General features: G+C 44.1%; 2 protein-coding genes across 7 annotated transcripts; one reads left to right on the top strand and one right to left on the bottom strand.

Annotated features, from left to right (window-relative positions):
• Nucleotides 1–562: 562 nt before the first annotated feature.
• LOC135417082 (alpha-aspartyl dipeptidase-like) lies at nt 563–7,501 on the bottom strand. Its single transcript, XM_064660692.1, has 8 exons — nt 7,384–7,501; nt 7,214–7,302; nt 6,052–6,126; nt 5,426–5,505; nt 3,911–4,084; nt 2,491–2,550; nt 1,613–1,695; nt 563–1,066 (listed from the first exon to the last, which is right to left on the bottom strand). Exons 1-8 carry the CDS (start codon nt 7,482–7,484, stop codon nt 988–990), a joined length of 741 nt encoding a protein of 246 aa, XP_064516762.1. The 5' UTR covers nt 7,485–7,501; the 3' UTR covers nt 563–987.
• Nucleotides 7,299–22,653, top strand: LOC135417078 (cytochrome P450 20A1). 6 transcript variants are annotated; one of them, XM_064660684.1, is made up of 13 exons: nt 7,299–7,424; nt 8,308–8,357; nt 8,443–8,609; nt 13,612–13,757; nt 14,439–14,606; nt 15,287–15,365; nt 16,757–16,872; nt 17,288–17,342; nt 18,495–18,615; nt 19,415–19,526; nt 20,144–20,208; nt 22,040–22,129; nt 22,300–22,653. In XM_064660684.1, exons 4-13 carry the CDS (start codon nt 13,629–13,631, stop codon nt 22,448–22,450), a joined length of 1,086 nt encoding a protein of 361 aa, XP_064516754.1. In that variant the 5' UTR covers nt 7,299–7,424; nt 8,308–8,357; nt 8,443–8,609; nt 13,612–13,628; the 3' UTR covers nt 22,451–22,653. The 6 variants fall into 6 exon arrangements, with proteins under 6 accessions (XP_064516754.1, XP_064516750.1, XP_064516751.1 ...); XM_064660680.1 differs by lacking the exon at nt 7,299–7,424 and adding an exon at nt 7,553–7,652; XM_064660681.1 differs by lacking the exon at nt 7,299–7,424 and adding an exon at nt 7,558–7,679.
• Nucleotides 22,654–23,265: the final 612 nt, after the last annotated feature.

Raw genomic sequence — 23,265 nt, 5'->3', positions numbered from 1 at the left:
TGATATAAGCTTAGAGAAATGCTATGTGTAAGACTTACCTCCCTTTGGTCAGTGTTTTGATGGAAACTGTGATGCTACTCAGTTTGCCTGATGAATTTTTACTAAAGCTAATGAGGGAGTGGAAGCAAAGGCCTTACAGCAACAGTTAACCATATCTTCTGATAATTCTTACAGACTGTGCAATTATGTGATTACAAATGGATTTTTAAATGCCAAAAAATGCCTTTCTAAAGAGTTAATGTTAGGTCTGAGGAGTGTTGGAAATAGCCACTTTCAAAAATGAGCCTTCAGGCACTGTAATGAACTTGCTGTCAGTCTTCTGTGCAATATCTTTTTCCCTCTGGGTGCTTTAAGTGTATACTGTGTGTCTTACTTTGTTTTGAGAGTGTGTATATTGGCTAATGATGGATTTTTTTCCTGTACAGCATGGTGGAAGATGTTTTAAAATTTTGCACTTTTCTAGGATTTGCAAGTTTGTAACCTGACAATTTTTAACATGCACACTTTTGTACATAATTAGCATTGTATATATTTAACATGAGTCTGAAGCAAATAAAAGTAATTGAATGCATAACTTCTCCATTTATTAATAGCACAAAAATGAAATGAAGTGTGGAAGTACACTGAAGGAACAGTTCTTTCATTTAGCAGGTAAATCTATGCAGCAGGAACAGCTGACTCGCTGTCCTGTCTTAATTGTGTTAAACTAACTTTTTTTTCGGTGGGGAAGGAATCAAACTGGATACATGAATGTACAGACCCTTTCAGATTTCAAATAGCTCTGATTACTCAAGTATTGCAATAAAAAATGTCTTTTTGCTGGGAAGGAGGTGTCCAGGACATGAATCAGGGTGAGGAAAAAAGCCCACTATACATATTTATAAATAGAGATAAGGTTCCCCACCCACCCTGGGACTTAGAAGCATCTCTTTCCTTCTTCCTCATTGTCTTCTCCATGTAGTAATTTGTGCTGCAGGAAATGGAAGGCTACAGATTCGGGGGATTACTGTCAGTCAGGAGGAAACTGAAATCTGTTCCAGGCTCATGTTCAGTTGGTTTCTTACCCCTTAAACAAGACAAACCATGCTGTGAGCTTTAACAGGAGCTGGGACTACTGTGCTTCCATCTGTTACTAGGGATGGAACCAGGCACCCTTATTCTTAACAAGCAGAGTTTTGACTCCCTTCCTTGCCCACATTATAGCACATACATATTAGATTTGAACATTACTAATGTTCATATGAATAAAGACATGGGTTTCCTTGTTCTGGAGTTCCATGCATTAGGACCAAACCGGTGTTCCCCTGGCTTTCAATAACAGAGCTGACTACTGAGGCTCTTTCTGTGAAGGGTAACTAGAACTTGGAAGCATAAGCATCAATGGATGCAATGCCACAGCACTTAACTGTGTAAGTTAGACTTCCTTTAGAGTGCTGTCATACTGTCTGCTCCTTTGGAGCGTAAAACTACTCATGTTTTCCCCAAAGAAAAATGGAACCAAGGGATTAAGTAATTTCTGATGTGGGGGACAGGCAGCATGTACCAGGAATCTAACAAAAGCTTCTCTTCCTTTCTATCTGAAGGATGATAACAATTCAAATGAAGCATTTACCTCAAAAACAGACGTGCTCCTGTCAATCCTTGCAGTGTGGCTTTGTCTCCTTCCACTAGCAACATCGCACCTTCCCGCAAGCCCTAATGTAGGTGGAAACATTTAACATGATTTTCGAGCTATTTGACAGGGTAGAATGCTTGTCACAAGCAGGCCAGTCTTAGTGCATCTCACCATGACTACAGACTAGACTTTCTCGCTTACCTAACAAAGCTGGAAAGACAAAATTTAGTGAGTAATCTTGTTTTAGAAGCTGATTTTCTTGTTTATTTCAGTTTTCACTTTTAAAGGAGGAACTATTAAGGAGAAGAGGAAAGTGTGTTTTTTTCCCCACAGTTACTTCTACTACCCCACCATTCTTAGATCCAGTTTGGGCCAAGCAACAGCCAGCTGGGTTTGTTAAAACACAGACGTTTTACTCCCAAGATCAAGCACAGGGACAGGAAACACAGAGGTCCCAGTTCCCTAGACAGACATAATGAAATGACATATATTCTACTGAATGTGCAAATTCAGAAACTGTATTGGAGATTACAGATTTGCAAAAAGATATTGTATATGTATTGTACCATCTGCATGCACACCACCCCAGTGTACAATGTATGATTAGTGGCCAGTGACTGGGAAGATCAGAGCTGCCTGAAATATAGTGTTTAGCAACATAACATGGAGTATGCATTTAATTTGCTCTAACCCATTTTCTGCAAGCAAGCAAAATCCAAGGTTGAAGCTCTTAGCAAGAATATAATTAACCTTCCATGCCACCGTTCTGGAAGGCTTGTCAGGCAGGGGAGCCCACGCTGAAAGCTGGCATGAATGCATTTAAAATGTTTATCATGCTACAGCCATGAGCTTCCTGACTGAGAACTACTACTCACCAGAACTGGAGGGGTGTTTGGTTCTTCATGGTATTGGCGGATTCTTTCCTCTCTTGTTTCCTGCAATAATGAGTGTAGATTTAGCTTCCCAGGCCATAAGGTAGGACTTGGAGTTATCCAAGTAGCGTGACACCAAGCAATTTCATAACATTAAACAAAGCAGGCACTCTATCCCTCAAGCAGAATGGAGTGGCAGATTGATTCTAACAGCTATGTATTTTACCTTTCATCTCTAGTGGCAATTTACTGCAGGCTGATCAAACAGAACTCACACAATCTCAAACCAGAAATGCCTTAAAACTTATTTCCACTCAATTCATCCTTTTTGTTTGTTTCTTTGTTTGTTGTTTTTTTACTACTATCTCTGCGTACACTGAGGAAAGTGGTGGAAGCAAAAGCCTGAGGTGCCATTTTCATGAAAGAGGGTAGTGAACCATGGATTTCCAGTGATATTAAATATTTGCTTGTCTTCAAGTAGGTATTACACTGAAGAATTTTCCTTCTACCATGTTTCCTGAGGTTTGCTGCTGAACTGAGCAACAGTAGTTAAAGAAATCAAACCAGAAGGATTTATGGGTAAGGAAACACAGGAACACAGCAGGGACTTGGTACAGCACAGAGCTTCCAGCCTCCTCTTAGAGAAATAGCAAAAGTTATTTATAGGGAGAAGACTGCCTGCTTATCTAATACCGGATGATTCAATGAATACCTACAACTTCAGCTAAGCTCTAGAAGCACACCCATGTCCACCATCTCTACATAGTTCCCTAATTCTTAATACTTCCTCTAACCATGACATTTTGATTACAAGGAGGAAAGTATTTGGGTTGTTAAAAGAGGCACCACAAAAACTGTTCTCCAGGGAAGTAGTTGACATGCTATTCAAGAAGCAGCTCCTCCATACACATCTCTTTGTGCTTGATGGCTTAAGTGTTATTCTTTCAGCTAAATTAGTGCATGTGCCTGCTCAGTACTGGACATTAGAGGGTGTGCTCCCTGCAAGGACACAAGTAAGTATTTTCTTACACCATAGACTGCATGAAATCTCAAGATCTCCCTGTTCTGATGGTTTTTCTTCAGACCCTCCAAAATCACATCTTAACATTTTAGGTTTATCTTTTTCTTTTTTTTTTAATTCCCCCATTCCATGCCAGGTATCAAGCAACAGTATTTCAGGCATTGCAGCGCTTCTGTTTGTGAAAAATACTTCATTCCACTTCAGTAATACTGTTGCCAACTCCTCTTCCCACGCAAAGAAAAGTTTAGAATGAAGTAAAGTGTTACTGCCTCACTGGCATTTCCACTTTCTCTAGGGTGCAGATGTTTGACATTCTGTAGCTTTGTAAGGCCTCACAAATGCACGCTATGGTTACACCTCTGCACCCTGGTTACTGTGTTAGCTCTGGCATGCATTACTTACACCCATGTGAGTGCTTTTCACATCTGGGTCCAGGTAGTGGGGATTAATATTAAAAGGAACTAAACCTAGGGCCTGCAGGGAAGGTGGATAAACAATTGGCATGTCATTGGTGGTGTTGATGCTGATGGTAGCAACGTTAGTTCCTGCACTGGATCCCATGTAAGGAATCCCATCCTGAAAGACAAAAGCAATGATCAGTATGCTGTATCACAACTAGGAACTGCATTTTATAGCATCTTCTGTCAGTCTCAGACTCAGCAATCAGATCAGACTTAGTTCTTCTAGCTCATCTCACTGCTAACTTTACAGGTGACAAGCAGAAGAATAAGATTCGGGTTCTGAGGAGAACAATAGCTTGTCTGTGTCAGAGAATTAGCTGCTGCACGTCCTGCACTCACAGCTCTGTGACCCCATCACAAGAGAGAACTTAGAAGGTTGTCAGTGCTTATCCTGGACTTCGCTATTAAGAGAGGTGAGACTTGTCTACATTGCAGTTAAAGAATTACCTGAACTAGCTTTTAACTAGTTTCTGAAGAGAGTAGTCCATCTGAAGTTAATATAATGTTATCACAGCATCAGCTTACGAGTACCATGACCAGTTTAGCATTGTTTAGGTATTAGTACTGAATACTGAGCTGTACATGGAAGAATGCCACTCAAGCATGCAAGTTCACAGGTAATAAACATTAGTAAAAATAAGCTATCTTGAGAGAGTTGGTGTTAATATAACCAAATAATTATCCAGATTTCACTGGTATTTGAACATTTTATGGATTTTCTGCCCACAACAGACATTAAATTTCTATATATTAAGACAAGCCTAGCTAACCTTTCTTCTTGGCAGCTGGCCTTACTGGGCTTATATAAATCTGTCTGAAGTCATTTGCAGCTCCACACTGCTAGTGCAACACCTTTCTTCTGTTCTCCTCCAGAGATGGTGTGTCTTTACTGTGCCTTATGAGATTCACAAGCCAGAACTGGGCTGCTGAGCAGAAGGGCTCAGTGGCACTCACACCTCTCAATTCCAAGGAGATATGCAAAGTAATTATGTAATTTTCAACATGAACAGAACACTGCCTAAAAGGCATGTATGGATCCAACTTTATCACTAGTTTATTAGCAGACAAGCTGTAATGTGAACACATCTATATCTGTCAAAAAGACACAAAGTGGACATCTCAAACTGAAAAACAGGGTTTCTGGACATAGACTAAGTCCTGCACTGTTCTTCATTGATATTTCAAGTTGAGAGACTTATTTCTAAGGTTCACAGCATTGTACATCTCAAGGTCTTGCAGTCCCACATCTAGGAAACTGTTCTAGAAAGACAGACTGCTGACCTTAGTAATTTCAATGACTGAATGGCAGGTTTATATGGCCACAGTTTTCAGTTAATCAGATTGTCTGAGATGGCTCAACATTTGAAGTATATTAGAAACAATTTGGATTTGTCTAAACAAAAGCTTATGCATGAAATCCTGCCATTTAGACTTGACCAGAGTCCCGTAGTTTTACCTCAAGAACTCTTTTCCTGATCTCGTGTATCAGACTGTTGTCATAAAGAGCTTTCAGGAGACGGAATGTGTTCCCACCTCCTGCAGAAAGAAAGTCCAGCTTATTTAACATGCTTTCACCACCAGTTTTAACTAAAGCCTTTACAAACTTGGCAGGCTCAATGAGTTCTCTGCTCTGTTCATGGTACTATCCTGCTTTGACCAGCAGTAAAACCAGAATCTTTGCAAGAACAGTCATTGGGCAGGCCATGGGCTCATACCCTGAGTCCTTCTTGTAAGGCTGACACTGGCTGTTTGACTGTTCTAATACCAGGAGCATGGTATTTGGACTAGATCTTCTTAGGCTTGATAAAGTGATGATACAGCTGTGATGATCATGTTTTTACACTGAAGTACTGTTCAAATTAATAACTTGAAACTTGTGGAAGATCCATTAATAAATCTCTCCTACTTCCCTGCCTATCACTAAATTTAGGGTCTTCAGTCTCCCAATTAAAGTAGTTTTCTGTAGTTTCTAATGATTTCTAGGCCCGACTTTTTAATTGTTGGTCTATAGTGCAAGTTCTGAGCAGGACTATTCAAGTGCCCTACATAAACCATCAATGGGAAGTGAGAAGTAAAACTTACCAATAAAGATTGCTTCAGATTTCCTTACAGCTTCCACTGGGTCACAAGATTCGTGAATGCTGTCCAGCCCATAACCTTAAATGAAAAAGTATTTGCCTTTGCCACGTCAGTCTGGTGGAAGAATGTGGTATGTTCAATCTCTCCCTGCCCACCCCCTGCCCCCCACCCTGAGCCAAATTTTTTGCCAGACAACCAGGGAAATTTCTGAGAACTCTACAACATAAAACAGAGTGTATGTCCTACATTACTGCAGGGCTTCTGCATCCAGCTATACCAAAGGAAATGTTTGTTTTGTGGATATATGTGTTCAGTGTCTAAGAGCAGAACATTTCACTCAGCAGGTGCAGGCTGAGGCACAATGTTACCAGGTAACTAAAAAATAAGGAAAAAGCTGTCAGTCTTGAACTTGGCTGTGCTGAAGTCTGATAGGATGTGCTGTCATTGGTCTATCATTACTTGTGCAAATATCTAATCTGAGTGTGGTTTCTGTTGAAATGGCTTTCACAGATTTGCCTTGCTGGGGTCACTGAGTACAGGAAGCATCAGGAGAGCCAGAAGAACATGGACATTTGAGAGCAGCAATCTTTTTGCAAATCAAAGAGCAAAGTTTGCTGCCCAGGGAGGCGAGTACTGATTATTACTACAATAACAGGTCCAAAGTTACCCTCAACAGTGATAGATATTGGGTGGAGGTGTTGCTGTAGGCTGCTCTGCAAAGATCTTTGCTCCAAGAAAAGCTATCTTGCTGTTCACTGAGGAACTATCTGTCTGGTTGAAGTTCTTTATAGAAATGGTCTTCACACCAGTGGTTGCACGCCTTGAGCACATACGGGAAGAAATGTTCCCTCATGTGATTAAACTTAGTATTTAGGAATAAAATCTTCCTCCCTGAAGTGGGTAGAAGTGTTGCAGCAGGATTTCTTCTGGAGGCCTCTAAAGCATCTACTTCTAGGCAGAAGTCTGGAGACGGCTCCTGCTGCTCTCGCTTCCATTGCTGACCCACTGTAACGCAGCAGCCGAGCCAGGCCCCTCTGCAGCGCTGCGCCCGTTCGTGCCGGGCGGCACCGACCCTGCAGCGCTGCCGGCCCGGGGTCCCAGCGCCCCATCCCCGCACACGGCCGGGGCTGCGGGAGCCGCGGGCAGCCGGGCCGGCCTTACCCACCCAGGCTCTCAAACTTCTCCCTGGCGGTCCGGGCGTAGGCGTCGCGGTCGTGCAGGGCGTAGGGAATGAACAGCACCCGCTTCACCTTCCTGGCAGGAAAGAGGGGAGAGAGCGGTCGGCGCGGCGGGGGCTGGGGCCGGGAGGGCTCCCGCAGCCCCCACAGCGCTTACTGCCCGAGGAAGCTCTGGATGTGCTGCTGGCAGTGGCCCAGGTACCCCCCTCCGTGCAGGGTGGAGTTAGACACCAGCAGCAGGCGCCGCGGGCCCCCCATGCCGCCCGAGCCGAGCCGAGCCGAGCCGTGCTCCCTGCCCTGCCCGGCCCTGCCCGGTCCGCCCCTTCCTGCCCCGCCGGGGTGGAGCCGAGGTGCTGCTGCTGCCGCCGCCCCGGCCCGGCCATGCTGGACTTCGCCATCTTCGCCGTCACTTTCCTGCTCATCCTGGTGGGCGCCGTGCTCTACCTGTACCCGGTAATGCTGCCGGCGGCGGGGTGGGGGGCGCACGGCCCGGCCCCCGGTGCAGCGGGCGGGGAGCGAGCGGCCGAGCAGGCCCCGGCCCCGGCCCCATTCCACGGTGCCCGCCACATCCCCATCCCACGGCCCCGGGCTCGGGCGGTGCCCTCTGCCCGTCCCCCGCGGCCCAGGCCCAGGCGGGGACGTGGCAGGGCCATCGGGAGCGTTCTCTGCCGTGCGGGGCGTTCCCGCGGCACCGCACCCCGCGGCACTCCTCCTGCTTTCCCTGGAGTGAATCCGCTTACCAAAGGCGTTGTCTGCTCACCGTGCAGTTTTGCAGGTCTGCAGGGCAAAATCCGTGTGTAAGATCCCACACTGCAAACCTGACCGTTTAAATCTTTACACAGACATCTTTCATCTAACCAGATGAATAATCCTGGTTTAGCCAGTGGGACCAGGCACACGCTTGCAGTTTATCGGCTTAGCAGGTCTGAAGCCTGCAGATGTAGCATATCCAGCTTTTGTTTAATGTTTGTAAGTAGTGCAGCAGTATGTGTGTGGAAAATCCATCTCTCCTGCTGAAAAGCTGTGGGGCTTGTATAAAATCTGAAGTTTCCCATAGACTGATGCATTTCGTTTACTCTAGGCATCTAGGCAAGCATCAGGTATCCCTGGGCTGGCTCCAACGGATGAAAAGTAAGTCACTTCCATCTCCACATTGATCAAGTTCAGCATTGGCAGAGGATGCTGTTCATAACCAGATATCCTCTATGTTCCTCAGGGATGGCAATCTGCCAGATATCATTGCCAGCAGGAGTTTGCATGAGTTTCTGGTGAACCTTCATGAGAAATATGGCCCACTGGTCTCTTTCTGGTTTGGAAGGCGTCTTGTCGTCAGCCTCGGCTCCATTGATCTCCTGAAACAACATATTAACCCCAACCGGTTGTGTAAGTGCCCTTTGCATTGTCTTTGAGTCCATTTGTTCCGGCCTTGCTGGGCATCCTATGTCAAAGGCAGTTGGGGTTTCATTCTAAGTCGAAAGAAAATGAGACTGTGTTAGCAGTTGACATGATGGTTCAAGTATGGCTTTGCTCCTGCTTCCTGGACTTGAATGTCAGTGACGAAGAGTTACTGCTGTCCAATGGCCATCAAGAAATCAGTGCACTCTTGTCTTTTACAGTCTCTCTACAGGCAAATGTTTATGGAAAGCATCATGCTCATTAGTCACTTGAGAGAGCAAGTAGCCACTTGGCATACATTTTAAAGGCAATTTGAAATATGGTTTAAGAGGGGAAATTTTGCTAAATTAAGTCTGAAAACAACTAGGCTAGTTTATGATAACTGCCTTGTATAGTTCAGCAAAGAGGCTTTTTAAACTGCTATTTGAAGAAGTTCTTTAACTTTTGTTTTTCTTTGGTGTGTAGAATTTTGTGCTGAAAACCTTTAATGATCTTTCAGTCTTTCAAGTTGGTGGTGGTGCTGGTAGCTGAGTTGATCATCTTAGTCCTGGGAAGGTATTTTAAAATATGGTGTAAGTCTCTTAGGTGGGCGTTTTGCTTCCTAAGGTGATCACAGTCAGTGAGTTAACTCGGTTGATGTTTGGGTTTAATCCCTTGCTTTTGTGGTTTTTATCTTACGAGGTTGAATGAGGTGCTGGGTGCACACCTCTGTCCTGATCCCATAGGCTGTCTTTAGGCACAGGCAGATATCTCAGATAACTTTATGCTGGGGTCATGATGGGTAAGCTTCATGTACAGTTGCATGACAGACTCAAAAAAAATATGGTTACAGTCTGGGAAAGGAGTGGGAGTTAATGAGAATCAGCAAGACACAGTGGATAACGATGACACTCCAGAAGGTGGAAAACCACCCTGAAAGATCTAGATGTTCTCAAGTATGTTTGGGGAAAATTGAGCAGACAGTCACTTTCTCAAAGCTCAGAGAAGTGGTGACAGGCCCCTGAGCAGGCAAGTTCTCAGAAGTGTTCTGAATTTGGGAGTATTTGAATACCAGAGAAAGATAAATACAGTGCCTGGACGTACATGCAGGAAATTAAGTGACCCAGGCCACTACAGACTAGCCCAGCATCCTGCTATGCCAAGGACTAAACATGTATTTTTAAGCATGAGGATGAATAGGATGCATGTTGTATAATTAGAATTATAGACAAGGAAAGTGATAGAACTGTGTTTTTGTTAAGGTTTCAGTTCAGAATTTGCTTGGACACTGTGTGGGTCATCATAATGGCATAAGAGAGATGAAAGAGGAAGGAAGGGTGGATTGTCTTGGTAAAATGAAATACTGTGTTGGGGAGGTGACATACTCCCACTTAACTTTAGCATCTTGTCCTGATGGCATTATGCTGGAACCCTCTGTCACCACAGGGAAGGAGAGTGAGATGGTTATCCCTGAGAGCTGGGGTAGCGGGAACAGGAAGAGGAGGGGGAAAAGCAGGCTGCATGAATTGCCCTCAATTCAGTCATCACACGGCCATGGATGAAAAAAGAAAGGGTACATTGAGTCATGTATTTTCTGTAAAGAGAGGAAAACATCTAGACTGTTGCACAAGATGAACATGAGCCAGACCTGGAATCCTGTGTGTGGCTCTAACCTCTGTACTCTGGCATGATGTTGAATAAAACAAGTGCAAATGAAGGCTGCCAGTGTTATCAGAGAAGTGGGAAGCCAGTTGTGCAGAAGCCAGTGAAAGTGTGTTCATCCCGGCAGAAGGAAGAGCTTATGGGGGGACCCTCATAAAGGCAGCAGCAGCAGGCTTGAGAAGGAGGGTTCTCATGATCTCGGACCTGAAAAAGCAGAGATATTAGTTGTATCAGTACTTTCCTTTTAGCATGGGTGCTTGTCAGAAGTGCTCAAATTTTTTTAGAGGTGATGGCTTTTACTGGTTGTATTTCCTGAAGCGTTGAGGTATAAACAAACATAGCTGAGTAGCTGTAGCAAAACCCTTCCTGTACCATTTCTTATGGAGTGAGAATAGGGGTTGTGGTTGCTCTAAGCCATGAACTGGCTCTGGGCAGCTTGCAGTTTTGTTGGAGATGTGATCTTGCCTGTGTCTCTTCTATGCACACAGTGCTGTGGGACAGGAAACAGCCCACAGTGGACTGCATTATATCCAACTTCTGACTCTTCAGCCCCACTTGAACACCCTTGCCATCTGACTTCCTCAGTCTGCTAGGGTGCCTGAGGCCAGAGCTGCTTTTCATAGTTGCCTGCCTGTTGGTTTCCAAGGTTGAGGTGTAGGGTTTGGCTCCAAGTATCGTACAAAGGTTCTTCTCAACTCACGTGTGTGTCACAGGTATGGCCAAACTTCTTGGAGACAGAAAGAGAGAGAGGTGCAGATAGTGCATCTCAGATCAGAGCCTTGAAGTTGGACTAATTGCATTCATAGTTATTAATATTTCCAATGCCAGGAGACTTTTTCCTTATGCTTAAAACAGTGTTTGAAATTGGTATGTTTTCATGGTGTCTTAAAACTTGGTTGTGATTAATTTGCAAGGAGAATTCAAAGGAAGTAAAACTTTGCTGCTGATACTGGTGATTCCCTTGAGTGGCTCTGGGGAAGGAGTCCAGGCCTGCAAAGAGTGTGGATGTGAAGAGGGTGGACTAATGCGGGATTGCCAGGAGCAGTACGTTCAGACACCCACTTGGAAAACTCCCATGAGTTGATGTTCCATTTTGAGTGGGGACAATGAACCTGAAGCACATTGAATGCTGGAGATGGAACTATGGGTCCTGACCTGTCTGAGCAGAACAGCTTCACTGCTGTTCTGGAACCATTTGTATTGTGTAGTTTCAAAGATCCTTTCCATCTCTGATGTCCAGTTCTGCTTGGCATCTGGCTTGACTATCCAGTTAGATCTTTTCTCAGTACTTGCAGTGGCATCCAGGACAGCACTCTGAGGTTCTTGGGAAGAGGGAGAAGACTTCCTTGTAAATGAATGGATCAATCAAAATTTTTATATGTTTCACTAAGAGGACTGAAAATGTAACCCTGGAGATATTTTCAAGACAAGGAGAAAGGAAGAAGTCTGAAAGTGCTGGCAGAACAGAGCTCTCTCCAGAGACAGTTTGTGCCTTGTGGAGTCACTGGCCTCCTGCAGCTGTGGAGAAATGGCCATTTCCCAAATGGTGCAGAGCCAGCCCTCAGCAGAGGGCAGCCTGGGTGCTGCAGTCCTGAGAGCACAGCAGTGAGTGTATCACTTGTGTGGGACTGCCAGTTTGGACTAAGGACAAGGGGAGGAAAAAACGGAGCCTGTGGCTGATCCAGCAGCTTGCTCTCATGTGCACCAGGAATACTTTGCAGTTCCAGCAGGTGTTGGTGTTAAGCATCCTCCAGCCTCTCTAGATGCCTCTGCTTTCTGGATTTGCTATGTGGGCTTTACCACCTGCCATCTGTCTTTTTGGCTACCCAGTGTTGTGCCAAGCTCTGCCAAGGCCAGTCGGCAGGGAACTATGGCATGAATAGCAGCAGCCAGTCCATGACAAAGTACCTTGGAGGAGGAATTGTCAGCAGCAGCTAGAGTCACATAACAGCCTGCTCCACGTGGAGAGCCACAGGTACCATCTGCTGTGCCAAAAGACACATGCTCATACTCCTTGTAATTCTAAGTGGGAAAGAGGGTGAGATCCAGAGCTTAAAAACATTGGAAGGGAAAAGATGTGAGAGAAAAACATTTAGGAAAGATTACCATATTCATGCCTCTGGCCTTGTTAGCTGCTTTTATGCCATTAGGTAGTAAGTCCTCTGCAGGTGGAATTGTCTCTTCTTGTATGTTTGTCCAGTGGCAAAATGATCTCTGCAGGGAATCCTAGATACATCCACAGCTGGGAGAGTCATATGTGTCTAGCCCAGCCTTGATGTTTTCTGATGCCTCAGAGGTTTCACTCTCCATCTGGGAGAAATAAGACTGTGATAAACAGTGACAATATCCCTCTTGAAAACCCTGATTGCTGCTTCCAAATAGTTCCTTAAAGATTCTGCCAGTTCTGCAAGACCCACTGAAAGGTTTACAGAAAGGGAAAAACATAATGCCATGCTTTTTTGCACCATTTTGCATTGACACCTAATATACTTTAGCAAATATATTAAATAGAAGTCCCTGGTGGTGAAATTCAAAGTTAAAAATCTAACTGAAGTGAGTCATGGATATGGAAGTTATGTGGTTTTCTCTAGTTTGTACACTGTTGCAAGTGTCTGTGTGGAAGGAAGATGGAAAGAAGGCAATTAGCAGTAGAAAGCATTCTATAGCTTACTGGGGTACTGTTTTCTGTAAGAGCTTCAGAGCTTCTCTGCTGGAGGCAGCCCTGACAGAGAGGCAGCTGCTGGTTTGGGAAGAGCTCATCAGCAGGGAATTTGATGCACGCGAGAGAAATCATGCAGGAAGAGTAGGGTATCAAATAAGTTTTTCTGGGGCTGTGAAGCAAGGGAAGGAGTGCAGAGAGCAGCCTCTGGCTACATCTCTCGTGTGAGCTGATATATCCTGAGTGCATAGCCTTGATCAGGGCAGGAGGGCACACCAGATGTGAAGGGGTAATGTGCTAAAGGGGCTGCAGGTCAGGCTGGAGAAGGGGAAGGACCATGCTTTACTCAGTCCTGTCACCAAGGCAATGGCACAACCACCTGGGAACTGGCAAACTGGGAAGAAGCTCTGAAGGCATTGTTACTTAAAGAGTTACTTGGTAGAGCCAGCAGGCAAGCTCTGCTGGGAGAGCTGATCACAGGATGGCACCCTGCCCCAGAAAAGAGACCTTATGAGGTCCCAGCCCACACTGAGCAAGAGAAGCTTGACACCCCAAAGAGAGTGTTCCTAGGGGAAGGAGCTGTGCCTTGCTCACTGCCCAGAAGTAGCAGCACCCAATTAAAGAGGTTGCTGTTTTCATCAGCCCTGTGTAGTGTGACTTTTGAATGGTGTTTCCTCTGTTTGCTTTCAGTGGATCCCTTTGAGACAATGCTGAAGTCCCTCTTGAGATACCAGTCCAGCCTGAATGGGGATACAGGAGAGAGCCACATGAGGAGAAAGCTGTATGAAAACGGTGTGACCAAGTCCTTGCAAAGTAACATTGCTCTCATCCAGAAGGTGTGTAACTGCCTTTGTACAGCAGAGAAGCCCTGTGTGTCTCACAGGGGAAAGTTTAATGAGAATGATCACTAGGATAAAGGACCTGCATTTCAATTAGTGCTGGAACTATAAGCATCTGAGACAGCAAACAGCCCCTACCTGTTCAAGCATGGTGTGAATATTTGGTTTCTCTTAGCTCCAATGGGCCAGGGGGAAGGGCTGAGCTTGGTTCCTTTTTATGCCAAGATACTAGATGCAGTTAAAGATACTGCAGCACCCTGATTCTAGATATATTTCCCAGGACAGGGGGGAGGAGCAAGGAACCAGCTATTGGGACCACAAACAGATGAAGAACTGTTCTGTTGATTTAGTCCAGCATCCAGAACATGATGTGTTTTCCCAATCTGGAGCTATTAGTGTTAAAGGGTTTAAGGTTTCTTTTGTGACAGACGGAACAAGAGAGGAGGATAAGGCTGCCTTGTTGGGAGAAAACCTTGAAAGAGGCAGAAGATTTGAGGCTAAAATGTTACTGTTTAGGTTAACAAGGGAAAAAAAGCCTGGAAAGAGTGTAGCTTCATGCCATAGCCATGAAAGTGTGGTCTGCCTTCAGAGCTGCCTTACGGTGGGAATGTCTCCAGGGGGTGTTTGGTAAATAGACTGCTGATCTTACTTCTAACTAATTGTTCATTCCCTCTCAAGCTGTCAGAAGAGCTGCTAGCCAAATGGCTCTCCCTTCCCGAGTCACAACATGTGCCACTCTGCCAGCACATGCTGGGCTTTGCCATGAAGTCTGTCACGCAGACAGCTATGGGCAGCAGCTTTGAAGATGACCGGGAAGTCATCCGATTCCGCAGGCACCATGATGCAGTAAGTGTCATAAAGAGCCAGGAAATTTCCTGTTATATTTTTCCAAACTAAGAGCACAGAGCTTGTGTCTGTGTGCAGTTTAGTACAAGCTACTGCTGAGACTTTAAGGTAAGAGCTTGAGGGCTCTGCCTCAATTGTCCCAAGCTAAAATAGTTAGAAAGATCCTACTGCTGGTCCTGCTGTCATTAGTCTGAAGTGTTTCTAAAGGATCCATGGGTATCAGGAACCTGAATCCAAAGGCAGTTGGGAGATCTTTGGTACCTAAGTCAGTTAAACTCTCATTGGAGTGCCAGTGGAACTTATTTTTGAAGATCTTCTGAAGGCTCTCTGACATCATGGAGAAGACAAAATCTGAGGAGATCTCAAGCTGTACCCACATATGAGGATGTTACATCTGCTGGTGGTAGGGCAGGAAAGAAACAGTTCCATCTCCCATTTAAGATTCCCATGCCTTTTTCCCCTACAGCTGTAATTACAGTTGTTTCATTTCCACTTAATTTCAGCTATAATAGGTGTAGTATCTGAAATGGGACGTGGTATCCTAAAGAGAAGACCAGTTCCATGTTCATGGGAAGTCAATTTTATTTGGTGTTTTCATTTTCCTGAGTAGGGAAGAATAGAATAGTCCCAGCAGTCTCAGCCTGTGGTGAGTGATGGTACTGTTCTCTCTCTCATTTCAGATCTGGTCAGAGATTGGGAAAGGTTTCTTGGATGGGTCTCTTGACAAAAACATGACTAGGAAGAAGCACTATGAAGATGGTAGGTTCCTCCCAAAATCACAGTTTTCCTCCTACTCTGATTAATACTTAGGAATTAGCTAGTCTATGAAAGCACTTAATTTGCCCAGCTGTCTTGGCTTTTCTTCAGAATTGGTCATCATGCCATAAGCTACCAGATGTGTTGTACTTACTCTCACATAAGATCATTGTTTTGGAGTTGAGCGACAAGCCTGCCATTACTTGAGAAGTTTGTAGGACTAGAACTCTAGTTCCAGGCCTAATTCTAGGGTCTATCCAGTCTGAAGAGTGATAGAGGTGAAGTGTCAGGGTATGCTTGCTCCCTTCCTATTCTGTTCCCTAGTGTCAACTTTTGACCTCTCTTGGAGGCAAGCAACTGTGCTAGGTGGAGAGAGATGGAGCCACTTGATTTGGCCTGTATGGGCATCCATATGATGCACCTTTGGGGAATGCGCTGCCAGACAGTCACTCACAGGCTGGAGGACACAAGTACAGAGGTGCTGCTTTGAGGGATACTTTCCATGGGATAGCCTCTGATGTGCTCTTACAAGGTAACATGATTTTCAGGTCTGTTATGGCAGTACTTTTGTTTCTCATATATTTTATAGTAAGTAATTTTATTTTTTGGTTGTCCTGTCTTTTTTTGATCTTAATAATTAAACCCTTTCAGTATTGATTGATAAGGTGTTAAACAAAAGTAGCTTCGATCTGGAACTAAGGATTTGCTTGTAAATCCTCCAGACTCAGTGTTTCCTTGTTCTTGGATAGTCTTCAGTAGGTCATTTAAATCAGGCAGCCAATGGCATCTAGGTCCCTAACTCCCCTTGGTTCTCACAATAGTTACCAGGAGTTGGGCACTCAGACAACTTCAGATGTGTGGACTTGTTGTGCCAAAACCCTCCCACATTTTCCCCACCCTCCTCTCTCTGCCTATGCAGACTCTTTAGCACAGAGCCATCCTCCTGCTCCATGCCTGTAGAACCTCTGGCAAAAGGGGCACCATCAGTGGCTGGAGGTGCTGTGGCACTGTAGTAATTATAGCCCTCCAGGTCAGGTAACCAGTGTTATGTGGCTCATACATGTTTTCATGGAGGCTGATTAAACATGTTCTCTGATGGTTAAACATTGTGATTTGACTTCCCCTTAAGTGATTTCAGCTCATAGAGTGCACATCTTGGTTATACCTGTAAGGATGGCTTTTTACAGGCAACCTGTGCTATTTGATTTCTACATTTTCAACTAAATTGGAGATGCTGCCTTTCAGATTGACAGTAACATGTAACAGAGGCTGCTTCTGTAACTGAGCCCAGCAGGGACAGCTGGTCTGAAAATCTGCTTGAGGAGACGGATTTGCTTCTCTGCAGCACCAGTATGACCAGATTTTAAAATAAACATTTCTTTTTTGTTCCAAAGCTCTGGTGGAGATGGAATCCGTCTTAAGGAAAGTTACAAAAGAGCGCCGAGGCAGATCATTCAACAAGCATGTCTTTGTAGACATCTTGCTGCAAGGGAGCCTGAGTGACCAGCAGGTCTGTGCAGCTGTTATATCATTACACAGTAATGGAGTTTTGATAGATGGGCAACTCATTACATTGTAGCATTTGATTAGTGTAAGTTATTGCATATTAGCTCAGATTCTTTACTAAAGCAGGATTTCTAGTTCTTTTTTCCACTCCTACAATGTTTAATTGCATTAGACTTTGGTAGCTTTCCTTACCACTGCTTCATAGCTATTTTTATAAACCAGAAATATGTTAATATTAAGCATGTCTCATGTGCAATTCCAGTGGAATTTCTACAGAGAGTTCAGTCCATGTCTTCTGGATTTATATCCTGCTCTTTGCACTAAAGGGATTTCATGTGTTTGAGTGGAGAATGTGCCACTTCTTCTTTATCTTTACAGTCTTACAAACTTCAGTCTCTGAAGTAGATTTTATTTCCTAGATTCTGGAAGATACAATGATTTTCACCCTGGCAGGATGCATTATCACTGCTAACTGTAAGTACAGATTGTAGGTAACTTCCCATCCTTACACTTGGATGCCTAAAACTCTGTGTGATGACATGAGACTTATCCTAGACTAATAAAAAGTTGTATTCATCATTTTCTTTCTCCTGAACTACAAACATATAGGAGAAGCTAATTTTTACATCAGACTCTTGACACAGCCTCACAGCTACTGAATTGAAACCAAGCTGTGTTTGACAGCCTTCCCAGTCTTTTGGTGAACCTTGGAATTTCTTCCCATTGCTTTTTGCTTGCACTCTTAACCCCAGATAACTGATGCTACATTTGATGAAAAAGCATCAAAATGTATAACCCACAAAGATCATGTTGTAAAATAGGTTCAGGCACATGGGAAAGAAATTATAGTAGAATGTTGGAATCTGCCTGGCCACTTTGAATTTCCGGGGGATAGGTATGTTTCATGTATGGAGGACATTCAAAGGAGTACTCTGGGATTTGTGCAAAGACTGTGGCAAAAAAATACAAATAAAAATACTAGCTGAAGCTGTGTAAAATGTCTTATGATAAGGGGATGGTTATCTGGCCCTGTATCTCAGCCAGTGGGGCTGGGACTCCAAAGAAAACCTCTGAGGTGCATCTAGGTGTTAAACAATGTGGAAAATAAATTAGGCAACTATGATAATACTCTTCCTTGGGGAATATCCTCTGCAAGTACTCCAGTAAGACTGCATTTTAAGGGGCTTGAATACACATGGATTCCAGATAGTTCTCACAGACAGACATTTTTAAGTGCTAGAAACATTTCCTTGTAGCTTTACATCCTACACACTTATTTCTTATGCAAGGTTTCTTTTTCACTCTGCTATTGAAGATATCTTGAGTACTTCATAAAAGAGATGTAGTGGAGACAAGTGCTGGCCAACCTGCTGCAGAGAGTTCCTTGTCAGGAGCTAAGCTCCTCACAGCATCAGAAAGAGAATTTTAGCTTGCAGGGTCTCTTACTACACAGGAGTTCAGCTCTGTTCCTACCACTGAATACAGAATCAGCACAGCCTGCTGTGAACAGAGGTCACCCTTTTTCAGGTCAGAAAGTAACGTTGAAAATACAGGAAGTAAGAAAACAATGCAGGTTGTAAAGGATTGAATATTCTGGGTCCAGTCTTGTCTTGATTTCTTCCCCAGTGTGTACCTGGGCAGTCTATTTCCTGACAACCTCAGAAGATGTCCAGCAGAATCTCTACAAGGAAGTGGACCGCATTCTGGGGAAGGGACCAATTACACTTGAGAAAATTGAGCAGCTCAGGTGAGTCCTGTAGAAGGAACTGCAGAGGAAGGCTATGTCATGTGGTGTGGGACAGGGGTTTCACATGGAACCTGATGCCTAGCCTACACTGGGCCAGGAGAAGGCATCCAAAAGCTACTCCCTTTTTTTTTTCTGGAAGCGATCAAACCACAGGATGACTTGCAACACAGAGAGAATCTGCTGTAGGACTCCAGACATGGGGACCAAGGTGCTCATTTCAGGGTGTCTTTTGAAAGCCCTTTAGGTTCATTGGTAGAGGAAAGCTCTGGCTGCCGGGCCAAAATTTGTTTGCTTAACTGTCTTGTTTGGTTTCTGTCCTAGTCTTCCAAAAGTAGAAGTAATCAGTCATTTTCCTGGTTAGATTCATGTTTGACATATTTAGAAAGAAAACATGGACCAATCTTCTTTTCAAAGGACCACTGGATGATGACTAGTCAACAGTGTGCCTTTATTTTTTGTGCGTCTGTTGGTTTAACTGGGTGCATTTTGGTTTTGGACTAGTGTTAGGGAGTATCAAATGTGTGGGTTTCTTGCTGCTTCTTATATGGGTGAGAGAACCAGGAAAAGGGCTGGTGTGTCTGTGCTTTTTAGCAGTTTTAGTTTGGTTTAAATTCTGAAAGAAGAGAGATTTCGATAACCTTCCGTAAAAGCTGTTAATGAGATTTAGTGCTTCTTGCAAAGCTGGGCCTCCTTCCCAGAAAAAAAATACAGTAGGTGACTCAGCTCTCCTTGCTGCCACAAGGATGTGGACAAGCTTCTCTCTGGGAGGGTTAAACTAACCAAGTGTTACTGGTTGCAGATACTGTCGGCAAGTCCTGTGTGAGACAGTGCGAACAGCAAAGCTGACTCCCATTGCTGCACAGCTGCAGGAGCTGGAGGGCAGAGTCGACCAACACACTATCCCCAAAGAGGTAGGGCCCTGCTGGGAGCACTAGGCCACTCCTTTCCTGTAGGGGGAGTTTGCTGTTTCCTCTTTTTCCCGACTAGGGGTGAGGCTGGAAGACCATTTCTTCTGAAACTGTTCAACCTGAGTAGCTGTTCTGTCATCTGAAAGTACAGTTTAGCTCAAAGTTTGCCTGCAGTTCCTCTGCAGGAGAGGCTCTGGGAATTCATGTTCTCTTGCTGAGCAGATTTGCTTCCAGTTCTGGGTCTGAGTAATCTTTTGAAGGGGCTTATAGCTCAGTTGTGCATGAAAGAACATTGTTTAAGGCCTGATCATATCACTCTTCATATCACCTTCCATTGCAGAGAATAAAGTAGCCCATACATACATGCCAGCAAGAGCAGAGAAATGGGGTCAGACCCTCTGTAACCACTAACAGTCACAGCATGATTCTTAGAAGTTAAAATCCTAACATCTGGGCATGGATTATGGAAATCTGTAGATGAATATAGCATAATTGTCTTTTTAATCCACCTAAATATGAGTAGTCTACAAAGTAATCATCATCCAGCAGAGCTGTCCAGAGGTGTCTTTAATTGTGCATTTCTTTCTGCTTTGACATAAATGTCATAATTTTCTTTGCAGACACTTGTGCTTTATGCTCTTGGTGTGATGCTGCAGGATAGTTCATCTTGGCCATCACCATACAAGTATGTAGAATCAACTTATTGCAACTAATTCCTTTCCTTTTTTAAATTAGATCTTAAAGCACAGCCTTTTAGGCTGCAAGGCCTGCCTTAAGCAGATTTTGGAGATGAAAGGCAGTGTAAGAAAATCAGTTTATTAGGGTTTTGGTTTGGTTTTCTCCATGGATATGCTTTCGGAGCAATTAAAGTCATGATCCTCCCATGCTCCAGTCTGCCTGTGTGCGTGTGTGCGTTAGAGTTTAATAAAAACTTTTTTTGTGCACACACAAAGAGCTTCCCTGGAAAATGCTGGTAAATTCTGTTTAAGGTTTTCTGTGAAACAGTGACTTGAATGGCTTTGGAATCACTGCTTGTCATCATGAAACAATGATACAAGAGAGGAAATGTCAGTCTGAAATTTTTGTTTTTTCAGGGGGAAGGAAAATGCTGCCTCATTATTTCTGTCTGTGAAAACAGAACAGGATCCAGGCCAGTGTTTTGGAGGTTAAAGAAAAAAATTGCTGTAGCTTCCTGTGGCCTCCAGGTGGCAAATATTAACGTGTATCTGACTTACTTCACTTGGGCTGGGAAAAAATGTGGGTCAGTTATTCTAGACAGAGAGAAAAGACAGCCGAGATTTAGGAGAAGGAATAGAGCCTTTAGAACAGCACTTGTCTGGTGCTGTGAGTATACCTCTTAGAAAAGGCTCAGGCACTGATGCACCACTCTACAAGCACCTTGGCAGGCATTCCCTGCTAGGATAGGACACGACAGTGTTTAGGTTTGCTGAGGCCTCGTGGGAGAGACAGTGAGGACTGCTATAAACATTGTGTGTTTATTCCAGGAAGACTGGGGTTGAGCCTGAAGTAGATGTGTATTTCTGTGACAGAGACAGGAGATCAGCTCTGTGTGATGCTTTCACCTATCTACTGTACAGAAACACTGTGCATAGCTGTTTGCCCTCCGTATTTATTTGCTAGGCAGCTCCATTTTCTCTCCTATTATATCTGTAATTTGCCACTTCAGGAGGAATGTAAGTTTGATGCTGCTTTTCCTGAGGGTCAGCACCCACATGCCCTTTCACCGTGTTAGAAGCAGAGCTTGGATGTTTAGGCAGGGAAATGAAGGCTTGAAGAATTAAGCAGAAAGGTTTAGCAGAAAGGGAAAGAACTGTCTTCCATCCATCCATCCATCCATCAAATTTTCTGTTTGGAGGTGTTTTTTTTGTAACATTTAAATTGAATTATATTTTGTTAGTCTCCCTTGTTTTAACTCATGCCAGCCCTGGATAATAGTTTTCTTACAGCTTCTACCATCCTAAAGCTGGAAACCATTTTTCTCACTTGAGTGAGTCACCGTCTTCCCTCCCCCAGCACATACACATACACGCACCAGCTGCTTGAAGAGAAGTGTGAGAGGCAAGGAGAAAAGGGAAATATTTTTGGAAGTGAAAAAGGAAGGGACTCGGAGGGAGAGAGGGAGGGAGGCAAATGAGATTGCGTGTGCCCTGGAGGGGAATAGAGGGCAGGTAGCAGCATTAGCTCAGCTGTGTACTCAAGCTAAATACCCACTGCTGAGGGGTAATGCATGTTAGTTCCAGCCCTGTCTCACACTAACTGAGTTTGTCAGCATTTTGACCAAGATGGGACACAGCTGACCAGCTGGGAACATTAATGGAGTGGATGCACAATTGGCTTCATATGTTTGTGTGGAATTACGCAGCACGATTTAGAGAGAGCAAATTAGTGAGATTCTGTATTTTGTTGCCAGTTTCTTACTCGAGTGTGTGCCCATGTTTATGGGAAAAGGGTGCTGTGCCTGAACAGAAAGCCTTAGTGTGTTTTGTTTTTCATAGGTTTGACCCAGAGAGATTCAATGAGGAATCAGCCATGAAAAACCTGTCCTTGTTGGGTTTTTCAGGAAGCCAGGAGTGCCCGGAGCTGAGGTGAGCATAGGAAAGGGGGTCTTTGTGAGTTTCTCTGGCAGAACAGGAGAGGAGGTGCTTTCAGCATCTTCCTGGTACTGCTGGGACAACCTGTCCAAGCTAGCTGTTGTCCTTTGGCACATTTACATCATAGCAAGGTTTTTATTCTTTTCTCCTGATTCTTCCCTCAGGTTTGCCTATCTAGTGACTACAGTCCTGCTGAGTGTGCTGGTAAGGAAACTGTATCTCCACCCAGTGAAAGGACAAGTCATGGAGACAAAATATGAACTGGTAACCTCACCAAAGGAGGAAGCCTGGATAACGGTGTCCAAGAGAAGCTAAGAGGAAACAAAAGAAGGGTTTGAAAGTGCCAGTAGTGAAGTTCTGAGCAAGGGTCTTAAGGAGAATCGTGCTGGCACCATGTTGACTCAGCCAAGGAATTTTACATCCAGGTTTTTTTACCTTCCACATTCTTAAGCACATGCCTATCTTGGGTACTTTTTCTAACTCAACCAGTAGTCATATTAAAGTAGATTTAATCTGTATGCCTTTTTTACATTTGCTTTTGGATTTCTGGCCAAATCATTGCAGAGGAAGCAACAAAACCTTTCAGTGATATATGTATGAACTATTGGGTATCAGCTAGTCAAAGACCAGCCCCTTTCCAATAGCAGCCAGAGCTGGATAAGAGTGCCTCTGTTATCCAGTGGAATGCTTCTTCAGGGATCCTAACTAGATAAGATCTTGGAGACACAAGGACAAAGCCTTTCTCTATATATAGGTATTTTTATTCAAAGTGTCTTTCCTTCCCTTGAGCTATATCTATAACTGTCAAGAAGAGCAGATACATCTTGTGAGAAGTATGTGTGAGTGTGAGAGAGAAAGAGAGAAATAAAGTGGGGTGGGAATTGCACCAGTTCTCTTGCTGTATAATCTTGGCATGCTGTGGGGTTGCAAGAGAAAGAATGACTGAGAAATGCTAGTAAACCGAGAGGAATGAAATTGATTTGGCCCCTGAGAAAACAGAAGTATCAGTAATAATATAATGAAATTAAATAAAACCATAGAACAAAGCCCTGAGAAAGGGATTCTCTATCCTGAAAGTTCTGAGGGCAGTGTCTAATATAATCTACATCAGAAGTTGACAGATGCTTTCA

This window comes from Pseudopipra pipra, chromosome 7 (genome assembly GCF_036250125.1).
Source record: "Pseudopipra pipra isolate bDixPip1 chromosome 7, bDixPip1.hap1, whole genome shotgun sequence".
Lineage (NCBI taxonomy): Eukaryota > Metazoa > Chordata > Aves > Passeriformes > Pipridae > Pseudopipra > Pseudopipra pipra.
This window is presented reverse-complemented; position numbering and strand designations above follow the sequence as displayed.

Coding starts and splice junctions, on each gene's coding strand:
- LOC135417082 (XM_064660692.1), bottom strand. CDS start 7,484: ATGGGGGGCCCGCGGCGCCTGCTGCTGGTGTCTAACTCCACCCTGCAC. Junction 5,506..6,051: donor ATCTGAAGCAATCTTTATTG/GTAAGTTTTACT, acceptor TTCTTTCTGCAG/GAGGTGGGAACACATTCCGT. Junction 2,551..3,910: donor TGAAAAGCACTCACATGGGT/GTAAGTAATGCA, acceptor TCATTATTGCAG/GAAACAAGAGAGGAAAGAAT.
- LOC135417078 (XM_064660685.1), top strand. CDS start 8,088: ATGAATAATCCTGGTTTAGCCAGTGGGACCAGGCACACGCTTGCAGTT. Junction 16,873..17,287: donor GGAGCCTGAGTGACCAGCAG/GTCTGTGCAGCT, acceptor TTTATTTCCTAG/ATTCTGGAAGATACAATGAT. Junction 20,209..22,039: donor TCTTGGCCATCACCATACAA/GTATGTAGAATC, acceptor TGTTTTTCATAG/GTTTGACCCAGAGAGATTCA.